This window comes from Cetorhinus maximus, chromosome 7 (genome assembly GCF_964194155.1).
Source record: "Cetorhinus maximus chromosome 7, sCetMax3.hap1.1, whole genome shotgun sequence".
NCBI classification, from domain to species: domain Eukaryota; kingdom Metazoa; phylum Chordata; class Chondrichthyes; order Lamniformes; family Cetorhinidae; genus Cetorhinus; species Cetorhinus maximus.
In genome coordinates, this window is record NC_135885.1 from 41895302 (window position 1) to 41908188 (window position 12887).

A 12887-nucleotide genomic window follows, 5' to 3' on the forward strand; every position below is an offset into this window, starting at 1 on the left:
AGTGTGGTGATCAGAACTGGACACACTACTCCAGTTATAGCAATAACCAGAGCTTTATAAAGGTTCAGCATAACTTCCTGCATTTGTACTCAACACTCCATTTATGAAGCCTAAGATCCCATATGCTTTGCTAACTGCTCTCTAAATATGTCCTGCCACCTTCAAAAATCTATGCACATGAGCCCCCGGGTCTCTCTGTCCCTGCAAACTCTTTAGAACTGTGTCATTGAGTCAATACTGCCTCTCCCTATCTGTTCTGCCAAAATGCATCATTTTACATTTCTCTGTATTAAATTCTGCCACTTGTTTGTCTATTCTGCTAGACTATCTATGTCCTGCTGCTGTCGATTGGTATCATCCACACCTCCAAGTTTGGTGTCATTGACAAATTTTGATATTCTTCAAAAAAATTAACCTCTTTTCCCTGTCATATGTCTTTCTCCTTTTCTCTTATGCTTTCCCGTGTCTTCCTTTTCTTCCTCCACACTTCTGTCCTGCATTCCCCACTTCTACCTGCATCTACACTCCAGTTCTGCTCTAGTTGGGGTTACCGCACTAGTGTCACTGGCTGCAGTAGTACAAAACAGTACAAGCATTTTGTCTAGAGCTCAGTGCCCGATCTGTCTTACCAATAATTAGAAAACTAATTATAGATTTAACTGAAAACAGATGAAAAATATAGCTAAAATTTCACACAGTTAAGTTAAATTTTCACATTTATGATTCAAAATGAGTCTTCCATTTATTAAAAATCTTGGATGTAGTGCACACTTCTGGTCCAATTTCTGTAATACCGGTACTTTTTGTACCAAAATGTATAATAGGAAATTAGTTTTCAATCATGCCAATATTTTATAACAGGAAAACTATATGTAAATATGTTACCATCATGGTTCGAGTGATAAACCAATTGGAATTTCTGCAAATCATCTCTGGAAGTCACCCATCAATCCTTTCTCAGAGACTGAAATGTTTAATGTTCAAAATATACTTTTCAACAAAGTAAATAAAATATATTTAAAAATTACTTCAGCCTCTCCCAAAGCTGGAGCATGGACTAATATTTTTGCTTTTAGAAAGATTCCCCACTGCAGTACTATCAGGTACATCCCATCTCCTTCATCCCACTTGTTCTCTTTCCACAGTTCTGCCAAACACCACATTATCCTGTATAGACCAAGCTGCCAAATCTCAGCAGTGTAATCCAGAGTGTTGCCAAACTCCAGGACTCCAAACTTGTCAGTGCTACCAAGGCTAAAAACAATATTCAGGGGGAAGTAAAAACCCAGGACCACCTCTGATGCTATGAAGGTGCAAGACTGTTCCCAGTGTCACTAAACCCCACTCCCCATTTCCCCCCCCATAGTAATATTAAATATCAAGTATCTAACTCCATCTGGTATAGTTTGAATGCCATACTGTCTATTTTGATCTTTGAAGCTTGTAGAGGGCAAAACAAAATACACAGGTACAACTCATTTATGGTTTCCATAGAATAATGGAGAGTCATGGCATTTTGAATTTGAACCTCAAAACATCAGTAAAAATCCCAGAATACCACTTAACGCAAATGTATTTTAACTTCTAGTTACTGTAAATGAGGGGCCCCGATGTTACCCTTTACATGGCATAAACATCTTTTGACTCTGTTAGCATCACACAGCAGATCTGCTAGTTAACAAAAAAAAATTCTTCAAACTGTGGTGTGAAAAATCCCTTTCTTTCTTGGCAGCCCTCCGTCTCATGAGATGATAGTTTGCGCTGTGGCAGTAAACTCTGTATTAAACATTGCCTGGTGTGGCTCAGGAGCCCCACTTTGGCATAGCTGTCTCTGCCACATTTGCTGCAGAGGAAGATAGTGGGCTGAGAAGGTGCAGGATTCGCTGATCCCCATATTCTCAGGGACCTCTTATCTGCCAGCCGAGTTTTCCATTTCTCCTTGCCGCTTCCATTGCCACTCCAAACAGTCAGCCTCCATAGTCGTCAGTTGCTGTGTCAATGTCTGCCATCTTCATTCATATCACACTTTCAGGTGTCCTTGTAGCAGAGGAATGGACACCCAGCAGGTCGTGGCCCAGTGGACATTCACTGCATAGAAGGTCAATATATAAACGGCCATCATCCATCCAATGGACATGACGAATCAGTACAGATTGCTGTTTGCTTAGTACTAAATGTATGCTGATGGAATTAGCACACTCCAGGACCTCTGAGTTGGTGGTCTTGTCCTGCCAAGAGATGCCGAGGATAAGTCCGAGATAGTGAAAGTGGAAACTGTTCAGGCTTTTTTCTTGCCTAGCGTATGTTGTTTAGGTCTCACTACTACAGAAGGGTGCGCTGAGGATGCAGGTTTGGTAGACTTGCAGCGTGGTATTTTCAGTCAGGTTGTTGTTGTTTCGTGCTCTATTCCTCAGCTTGGACATAACAGATGCAGCTTTTGCAAAGTGTGCTGATTTCAGCATCAAGTAACAGATTGCTGGTGATTGTGGAGCGTGGATATGTGAAGGTATCGTGAACCTCCAACATCACATTTGTCTTCCTGATGCTGATAGTCAAACCAACTCTTTCACGCCTGTAAAGAGTTGTGTCCATTTGCTGCTGGAAGTGTTTCTCGTGTGGAATGCTAGTGTGGCATACTCAGCGTAGCACAGCTCTCTGATGAGGACTTGGGACGCTTCCTGTCAGTTCTAGTATGTCAGTAGACACCCTCTGTAGATGAACTGAAGGCATGACAGCAGCAAAGAGCAGAATATGCCAAAGAGTATTGGCGCCAGAACGCAACCCTGTTTGACTCCACTACAGATCTCAAAAGGTTCCAATGTTGCCTGACATAGCTGACCTAACCCATCATGTTGTCATGGAAAGAGATCACACTGAGCAGTCAGTTCTCTCCAGCAGCTTAAACAGACCACCTCTGCTCACATGGTCTCCTCTTTTCACAAGATTTCTCTTGCAGCCACCAGACTGAGATGATCATGTCAATTATGGATCTTCCAGTTCTGAAACCACTCTGGGATTCGGGATAGATGCGTTCAGCCAAGATCTGCAGTCTGACCAGGGAAACACGGGGAAATACTTTTCTCAACAGGAAGATGCCTTGACAGTTGTTGCAATCACTGTGGTCATCCTTGTTCTTATACAGGGTCACAATCTTTGCATTAAGCATATCCTGGGGCATATCTTCCTCCCTCCAGCAGAAACAAAATAGTTCGTGCAGAGGATGCAGGAGTGCCAGTTTCTTGTGTTTGATGAGTTCAGGCAGTACAGCAGCTTTATCCTTGGCAAGCGAGTCAGTAGCTTTGCTAAGCTCCTCCGCTGTGGGTTTGATATCCAGTTCTTCCAACCATGACAGGCAGGCTTTCTATGGTGTCTACAGCTTTCTCAGTGACAGTGTTCTCTCTTGAGTACAGCCCGAGTAATAAGACCATAAGACAAGGGGCAGAAATTAGGCCAATCGGCCCATCGAGTCTGCTCCGCCATTCAATCATGGCTGATATGTTTCTCAACCCTATTCTCCCGCCTTCGCCCCGTAACCTTTGACCCCCTTACCAATCAAGAACCTATATATCTCGGTCTTAAATACACTCAATGACCTGGCCTCCACAGCCTTCTGTGGCAATGAATTCCATAGATTCACCACTCTCTGGCTAAAGAAGTTTCTCCTCATCTCTGTTCTAAAAGGTCTTCCCTTTACTCTGAGGCTATGCCCTTGGGTCCTACTCTCTCCTACTAATGGAAACATCTTCCCCACGTCCACTCTATCCAGGCCTTTCAGTATTCTTTAAGTTTCAGTCAGGTCCCCCCTCATCCTTCTAAGCTCCATCAAGTATAGACCCAGAGTCCTCAAACGTTCCTCATATGTTAAGCCTTTCATTCCTGGGATCATTCTCGTGAACCTCCTCTGGACCCTCTCCAGGGCCAGCACATCCTTTCTGAGATACGGGGCCCAAAATTGCTCACAATATTCTAAATGTGGTCTGACCAGAGTCTTATAAAGCCTCAGCAGCACATCCCTGCTTTTATATTCTAGTCCTCTCAAAATAAATGCCAACATTGCATTTGCCTTCCTAACTACCGAATCAACCTGCAAGTTAACCTTAAGAGAATCCTGGACTAGGACTCCCAAGTCCCTTTGCACTCCAGATTTCTGAATTCTCTCCCCATTTAGAAAATAGTCCATGCCTCTATTCTTCCTACCAAAGTGCATGACCTCACACTTCCCCACGGTGTATGCCATCTGCCACTTCTTTGCCTATTCTCCTAACCTGTCCAAATCCTTCTGCAGCCTCCCCGCCTCCTCAATACTACCTGTCCCTCCACCTATCTTTGTATCATCTACAAACTTAGCCAGGATGCCCTCAGTTCCTTCATCTAGATCATTAATGTATAAAGTGAAAAGTTGTGGTCCCAACACTGACCCCTGCGGAACTCCATTAGTCACCGGCCGCCATCCTGGGAAGGACCTCCTTATCCCCACTCTCTGCCTCCTGCCAGACAGCCAATCTTCTATCCATGCTAATACCTTGCCTCTAACGCCATGGGCTCTTATCTTACTGAGCAGCCTCCTGTGTGGCACCTTGTCAAAGGCCTTCTGGAAGTCCAAGTAGATAACATCCATTGGCTCTCCTTTGTCTAACCTACTCGTTATCTCCTCAAAGAATTCTAACAGATTTGTCAGGCATGACCTCCCCTTGATGAAACCATGCTGACTTTGCCCGATTTTACCATGCACTTCCAAGTATTCTGAAATCTCATCCTTAATAATGGACTCTAAAATCTTACCAACGACCGAGGTCAGGCTAATCGGCCTCTAATTTCTCGTCTTTTGCCTCACTCCCTTCTTAAACAGGGGGGTTACATTAGCGATTTTCCAGTCCTCTGGGACCCTCCCTGACTCCAGTGATTCCTGAAAGATCACCACTAACGCCTTCACTATCTCTTCAGCTGTCTCCTTCAGAACTCTGGGGTGTAATCCATCTGGTCCAGGTGATTTATTCACCTTCAGACCTTTCAGTTTTCCTAGCACCTTCTCCTTGGTAATGGCCATCATACTCACCTCTGCCCCCTGACTCTCCTGAACTTTGGGGATGTCACTCGTGTCTTCCACCGTGAAGACTGACGCGAAGTACCTATTCAGTTCCTCCGCCATTTCTTTGTTCCTACTGCTACTTCTCCAGCGTCATTTTCCAGCGGCCTAATGTCCACTTTTGCCTCTCTCTTACCCTTTATATATCTAAAAAAACTCTTGCAATCTTCTTTTATATTACTGGCTAGTTTACCCTCATATTTAACCTTCTCCCTCCTTATTTCTTTTTTAGTTGTCCTCTGTTGGTCTTTGTAGGCTTCCCAATCCCCTGGTTGTACCCCTAGCTTTCTGGAATAGGAGCTTTATCTGGCATCTAACCATGTATCACATCACCTGGGAACAACTGATACATCAGTATGTCCAAAAATAAAAAATAACTCAACATGATCTCCTGCATTTTAATAAAATCAAACAGAAATTAAAATATGAATTTCACCAAACACTTTTTAAAAGGAAGAGTGTTACATTGGATTAGAAGTAGGCTGTTTCGCCTCTTCAGCCTGTTCTGCCAGTCAGTGAGATAATGGCTGATCAGCAAACTAATTCCATATACCTGCCTTTGCCCCTAACCCTTAAAATCTTTGATTTTATTGTTAGATCTCAGATCTAAGCAACCAAGTGAAATTCTTTAAATGATATCAGGGTTGTTACCCCCAGTGCCAATCATGTATCTCAAGCAGGAAAAAAAAGGAAAAGGCTGAAGCTACACAGGATGAAGAAATCCTTTGCATTTGCCTTTCATATCCTCAGGACATCCCAAAATGATTTACACCAATTAAGTACCCTGAATTTTGCTTCCTAGTATTACTAGTGTTGTAATGTATGGTGTTGTATGAAATGTGATGTCCAATTTTCAGCACAGCTAGGTCCCACAAACAACTGCAATATGATAATGTCTAGATAATCTGTATGTTTAGTGGTATTGGATGAGGAATAAATATTGGCCAGGGCTCCCCTACTCACCTTTGAAGTAGTGCCATGGGATCTTTTACGTATGCATGAGAGGGCGGACAAGGCCTTGGTTTAATGTTTCGTCTGATAAACTAACATTCAGGGCAGATCCAGATATAAATCAAAATGTCCGGTAGAGCTACTTGCTGACAACTATTGAAAACATAATCCTACACTTTTCTTATATTAAAAAGAAACAGTTCCAATGTTATCAGTAAGAAATAATACTCATTTCATCAACATAGACTCATCACCCTGTACACACAATAAAGCCTAATCAAGAGGTATAGAAATTATCACTGAGCTATTGAATACAATTCAATAAAAACAAGATTATACAATATAAATATAAACGAGCCACACTGCAATAGATTTAATATTTTAGATAACTGACTTTAATTTCAGGAAACAGCATTTTGTGCTACATTGCATCTACTGATGCAGTTTTTCAGCAGCAATGCAAGCATAGTCACAGACTAGCTGTCAAATGTCTATGCAGTCTACCGCCTGCAGAATGCTGCTTTCTGACTTCTGGCTCAGGTCATTTTCTTCTGTTATGACTGCTGTTGATGGCAATAAAAAAAGCCATTTAATTGCCCAGATAACAACTTGTAAATGTCTTCCAGACTACTATGACTGGTTGTGGTCAGAGGACTTATGACCGTCTCTTTGCATTTCCCATTTTGAACTCAGAACTATATTATAAAATCAAAATAAATTACATCTGTTTCCTTTTGGTTTACACCGGCTACAGCATAACTTTTCAATGTATCATCTTCAACAATTCCTCTAAAATGTATCTTCAACTTATGTGGATGGAAAAGAGTAGACAACCCCATGAATTCTTGAGAAACTAATCTACATTGATAGTTAGGAAACAGAGATAATGCAAGTAGCTGTACTGGACATTTTGATTTATATCTGGATCTGCCCTGAATGTTAGGTTATCAGATGAGACATTAAACCAAGGCCTTGTCCACCCTCTCAAGTAGATGATTTTGAGTGCACACATAAAGGGCCCAACCACACCCCATTCCAAGGCAACAGAATCAGGTAATGAAATTGCAGCTCACGTTTGATATATTTCCATGTATATGTATATATGCATAAAAATCACCCATGATCCCAGGTTGGACAGGTTGGTGTGGCATGACCTGTTTCTTACTGTGGTGATGCCCATCCCACAAATCTTGGACAAGTTATAGCTCCAGCAGTGCACAATGGTCAGTCAATGCCTGCATATAGTTGAGCTAAAAATATAGATTAGCTGGACATGGTCACATTGCTGTTTATGGAACCTTGCATCACAGCTAAAATACACTCAGTACTGTGCTAGTAGCTAAAGTATAAGGACATCATAAGGGACTTCTCAGCACTCAAACATTTGTTTGTCCAATCCTGGAGTATGCAAGTTATGCGTGCCTTAGATGGCAAGAAATATAAATAAAATTCAAGTGATCCAAAGGCATGTTGCACGAATCAGTATGGGGAATCACTGGTGTCACATCCTTGATCAAAGATTTGGAATGGGAAGCACTACAACAAAAGAGCGAGAAAGTAGACTGACAATGTTCCACAAAATATAGAATGGATTGGTGGGAATTGACAGAAACAAGTACCAGATGGCCACTGGCAATGACAAAACACGTAGCTATCCACACAAACTTAGAAAGACCATTTGTTTCCAAGACAGTGTATCAACAATCTTCCTTCCCAAAGACAATCCCGCCGTGGGACAAGCTGCCAATGGAAATAGTCATAATCCCATCACTTGAAATATTCAGGACCCAGTTTTAGATTATTTCCATGTATAAATTTTTCATTATCATGACTACCATATCAGGTCACGTCTGGTTCAGCTGACGCTAACTAATTAAATGCTGGCAGAATACGGATCATCGTCTGTGATGCCGACACAATCAAAGCAGAAGTAGAAAATTAATGGGAGCATTTTCAAAGAATGTAATCAGGCTACCTGTGGTGGCACTTCATATTTTTATTAGGTTTTTAAAATTTGAGCAGTAATTGGAAGATCATGAAGAACACAGTACTGCATATAGGCAATGTTCCACTGGTGAGGCTGGCTACGTGAGTGACATGTCACGATGTAACGTGCCAGCTTTCTGAACCGTAACAGATCCCCTACTCTAACCATCTCTGATATTCAGTGTGAGAGCAGCTTGACGTTATGCAGGCACCGCACCGACTGACTGACTGACCAAGGCCCACTTCTGCGGGGGGGCATGACATGTCCCAGATTTGTGAGGTGGGCATCACCACAGCAAAAAACGCGTCAGGTCACGCCAATCCCTCCGGCCTATACACACACGTCAAGCGTGAGGAGGCCTGCAACAGAGGCAACACCAAACAGGTAAAAAGAAAAGCTTAAAAATCGGTTTAGTTTTACATTGGTCGCCAAGACACCGCGGACAGGGACAGCAGGCCTTGTCCCGCCGATCACAGCATTAACATGGACTCAGTTTGAAGGATTTGAGGTTGTTTCACATTGTTTACCTCTCGAGCTCGCCATCTTTCTCCATGACAACCCCGCGCGCCTCTAACGCCGCTTTAACCTCACAAGTTGTTCGGTTAACTTTTCAAAGCAGACTCCCGGTGCGCGAGCGCTTTCCCTTCCCGGACCGCACCGGCGCGAGAACCGCGAAAGACCAGCTTCTCCCCGCCCCTACACACAGAGCCGGAGGATGGTCCACCTCATCCGCCTGATCACAACTGCCCCAAAATAAAACAGCATACGGAAACAGCTGGCTGGAACATGAAACATTATGTATATCTGCGGGAAATAGCCTACATCTCTTAAGGAAATAATTTATCTCTTTCTGTCTCCTCCCCCTCCTTCTCATTCATGCAGGCGACGTCTAAAGACAGAAAGGTTGCTTCAGACCCATTTCATTCTAACTTGCTGGGGGAGAAGGGGGCGGGATCTCTCTCCTGCTCTCTGACTGGTTCTCCCCGCCTTTATACGTCATCCAGGGGCTGGATCAGTGAGGTGCCTCGAGTTTCAATTGGACACTTGTTCTGTCAATGGGAGAATTGAGCCCCTCAACCAAGCAAGTTAATTTGACCCGTAATTTCTGTGCAAATCTTAAAACACTGAGACCAAGTTCTCGACGATAAATGCTGTTGAGTCCCTTGAAACATTCAGTTACTTGCACGGTTCCTTGCGATAGTATGCCATTGTATGGTTAGTGGATGCGATTTGCACCAATGAAAGGTAAAGTAAATGTTAAACAAACGATTTTTTGACATTTATTTCGCTGTTACTGGTATCCTGACAACAGAAGAACCTTGGAGGGAGCGTGTGAGACAGAGAGAAAGCTGGGCGCTTCTATTCCCACCCCTCCCGACTCAGTCTTTTTAATGTGAAATCTTCGCGCTCGGTGGAATGTTTCCCCACACCCCCCCCCCCCCAACCCTCAACCCTTATAACACCCCTGGTGTGTGTGTCAGAGTCTGAGAGAAGCGCGCGGCTGATTTGACAGTTATTCGGGGAGCCGCTGGAATGAGGAGATGTGAACAGAGCCGCTTCTTGGATTGGGCGCAGAGGCTGCTTTGATGTTTGACTTCGTGCGTCTACACGTCTCGTCGTGCTTTCAGGAGCGTTGTATTGCTCTGAGACGGGATGTATGATGTGCGTTTGTGTATAATATAAAACCTGCCACTTCTGAGAGCACTAACAAACATAGATGTATAATTTCTAACACCGCCACCCTCCAAGATTTCCAACAACCGCAGTATTTTGCTTTTGTATATGTGTATAATGCGTGGATTTTTAACCATGAATTTCCATCTTCTACTGTTATAGTGATGTCCTGTCTTGTATCTTTCTCATCAATCTGCTAATTTGCTCAACTGTTCAGGTCATTTTCGGGTCCATGTGACAAACATGGACCCAAGTTTTTTTGACCTTGCACATTTTTAAAATAGAAGCATTTAGTTTAGAAAATGTTCTTGCCTTATGCAAATATAAGACTTGTTAAATTGATTTGTGATGTGCACACTTTCATGCAGTAGATGTATGTTTTAATGACATTATAAATTAATGGGATGACTCAAGTAAGCAGATTTTTATTTTATAACAACCTTAACCGTCATGCAAATATGTTCGTATTTTGTTCGCCTTTCAAATTGAAGAGGCTGTTATTGATTTTTTAAAAAAATACTGCCGTATTGCCGAGTAGCAGTGCGAATCACATTGTTTTCCATTTTTAAAATAAAAGGTCTGTTTTATTGCATGAATTTAATCATTAATTAAATCCTGGGTTGAGTTTCGATCGTGCGTTATTTAGTTTTGCATAATATCTGACTGCCTATTCAATTTTGAGTGATTTGACCTTAGAAATTTTAACTCCTTTGCGCACCAGGATGGATACTTGTGAGGATAAGTTAATTTATATACACTTTTAGGTACTTAGAATTGCTTAGTACAGCAGTAACAAAATTAGATCGGTGAAACTCCGTGTCATGGTATATCGTGAATTACATGCGGCTAATTGGAAAACCAGATCTGACTACTTTTATTTTCCTTAGTAAATAAGAGACGAGTAGTAAATGTCACTGTTAAAGAGGTGGGGCCAGATTTTGCTGGAGTGAGGCATTTTTGTAGTGTGTCACTTTGGTTAAATTTACAATTGCACGTTTGGGTTTCAAATTCTTTTGCCCACAAAGTTGTTGGAAGTGCGAGCTGATCATGGCATAGTGAGGTCAGTAAGGTGTCTGGCATCTTGCTGAACACTAAGACAACCTTTTAACCAATGAAATTAAATGACTGAGGAAATAAATAATGGTGTTATTTATGTCCTCTGGTTCCCATAAGTTAGAAATAATCACACAGCTTCATCCAGTGTATTTCTTTCAGCTCTCCATGTGGCCAGAGGACTGATACTGAAAGGTTGTTACTTGGCACATGACTTCACTGTGACAGTGAATATAGCACCCCCACATAACTATTAGTTTCTAGCTCCTTATGAATAATGTATCATATTTTTTAAAAAGCCTCTATTTCAATATAATTATCCCAATGATTAACTTGTTTTATATTAGCTAAACTGAATCCTTTAAGTCCTTTATAGCCTGTTTACTTTTCTCAGAAAAACATTTAATGGTCTCACTTGGATGGTAGAATGTTGTACTTCCATCATGTAGATTTGGCATTCATCACTCTGTGCTTAGTTGGCATGCTGCACAGTCAATGTTTTGCATGTTGTTCCTGATGTTGTAGGAGTTGTGCTTGATGTTCCTAATGTGTCACTTGCTGGTGATGTTTTATGTTGATGTTGTTGATGACCTTTTCTGCTATTCCAGCTTGGGTGTAGGTCAAATGGACTCTTCCTTCTCATTTTCTTACTGGTTTCAGTCTCAACGATGTATGACCTTGATCACCAATTTTTCTAGGCTCCAAGCTGTTCATGATTGGAACCTGTACATGTACAGTTTGTCCTTGGAACAACTCAGGCGGGGATCTTACATGCTTGCTGAAGTGTTGACCTCCTCCTACCTGTGCATCAGTAGCTATTGTCTTACTCTTGGTCATTTGGAGTAAGTATCTTGCTTGGCAAAGTTGTCTCAGACTTTCTTCCATTCAACAGCTCTGCAGGCGATTTCATGTCAGCCTTGAGAGGTGTAGATTGGAGTGACAATAAGGCAAGGCTTGGGTCTTCCTTTGTTTCTTGGCATTTTGTGAGGGTTCTCTTGACCGCCTGGATGTTTCTGTGAACTAGTGACCCTCTGAGGGATAGGGTGATGAGGTAATGATGTTGAACTTGCACTTCAGTAAATTTCTTGAATTTTCTGGAGGTGAATTGAGTTCCATTGTCACATTCTTTCAGGAACCCCTTGCTTAGTGAACAGAACTTGTACAGTTGAGATTGTTGTACCTCTCTCACCTTTTCAGATAAAAGGGAACTGTGAGTAGTAGTCTGCAAACTGTGACATTCTTGATTTATTGTATGTGAATAAATTGGCTCCCACAGTTTTCCATGGTCTAGGTGGTACTTCAGAAGCTATGATCACCCCTTTCTGCTGTGTATTTCTATTTTCTGGCATATTTTGCATGTAAACACCATTCTTTCGATGTCTTTGTAGATGCCGAATCAGTACATGGCTGATCTGGCTCTGAGCTTACACTCTCCATTCCCATTGTATCTTTCTGCACCATTTTGGATTATTCTAGATCCGGCTAGCAGAACACCATCTTCAGGGTGAGATGTCATCTCTGATGGTCCAGTGTGCCATGTTGCTGGCTGTGCTTGCTATATCTTTATCAGGCTATCCCTAGATCACTTGCTAAGAGAGCATCTGTAACTATTTTTTTCTTTGCTGGTTTTATCTACAATTTGACTGTTTCAGTGGTGTCCCATTCACTAGGTAATGGATCTTTATATGTCGACCTCTTTATCTCATGTTTCTAAATACCGAGATGGGGCATCTGCTGGCATAATTTCTCTTCTAGGCTGGCACTTCAATGTGAAATTGTAACTCGGAAACCTCAAGAATGTAGTCTTGCTGGAGCTCTATACAGATTTTCTTGTAGGTCTGATCCAGTAGATGATTAATCTTCAATATGAACTTTAAGATATATATGGAACTTCTCACATCCACAACGACTGTCAAAAGCTCTATGTTGGCATATTTGGTCTCAGCTGATGTTAGAGCTTTGGGTGTGAATGTTGTCAATTTTCCCTCGTGTTACCAGGTCTGCTTCCGGTCCTTTTGTAGCAGCATCTACTGCAGAGTGAGAGGCTTCTTTCTGTTTTTGTATGACAGACTTGTTTCCTTGTATACAACTTCTTCTTTAAGTTTGTTGAAACTCCTCTTGTGTGACCACTGGAAC

General features: G+C 42.1%; 2 protein-coding genes across 3 annotated transcripts in view; one reads left to right on the forward strand and one right to left on the reverse strand.

Annotated features, from left to right (window-relative positions):
- LOC144682741 (protein POLR1D) overlaps window positions 1-8762 on the reverse strand; it is a 33404-nt gene extending 24642 nt beyond the window's left edge. The window contains exon 1 of the mRNA XM_078545382.1: window positions 8552-8762. Coding sequence (XP_078401508.1) covers window positions 8552-8577 — 26 coding nt within the window. The 5' untranslated portion in view covers window positions 8578-8762. The remainder of the gene's footprint in view (window positions 1-8551) is intronic.
- A 276-nt stretch (window positions 8763-9038) lies between these two features.
- The window catches only part of lnx2a (ligand of numb-protein X 2a), a 231927-nt gene continuing 228078 nt past the window's right edge, over window positions 9039-12887 (forward strand). For both annotated transcript variants that reach the window (XR_013577097.1, XM_078545383.1), the window contains exon 1: window positions 9039-9269. The gene's annotated coding sequence lies outside the window, so the exon portion shown is untranslated. The remainder of the gene's footprint in view (window positions 9270-12887) is intronic.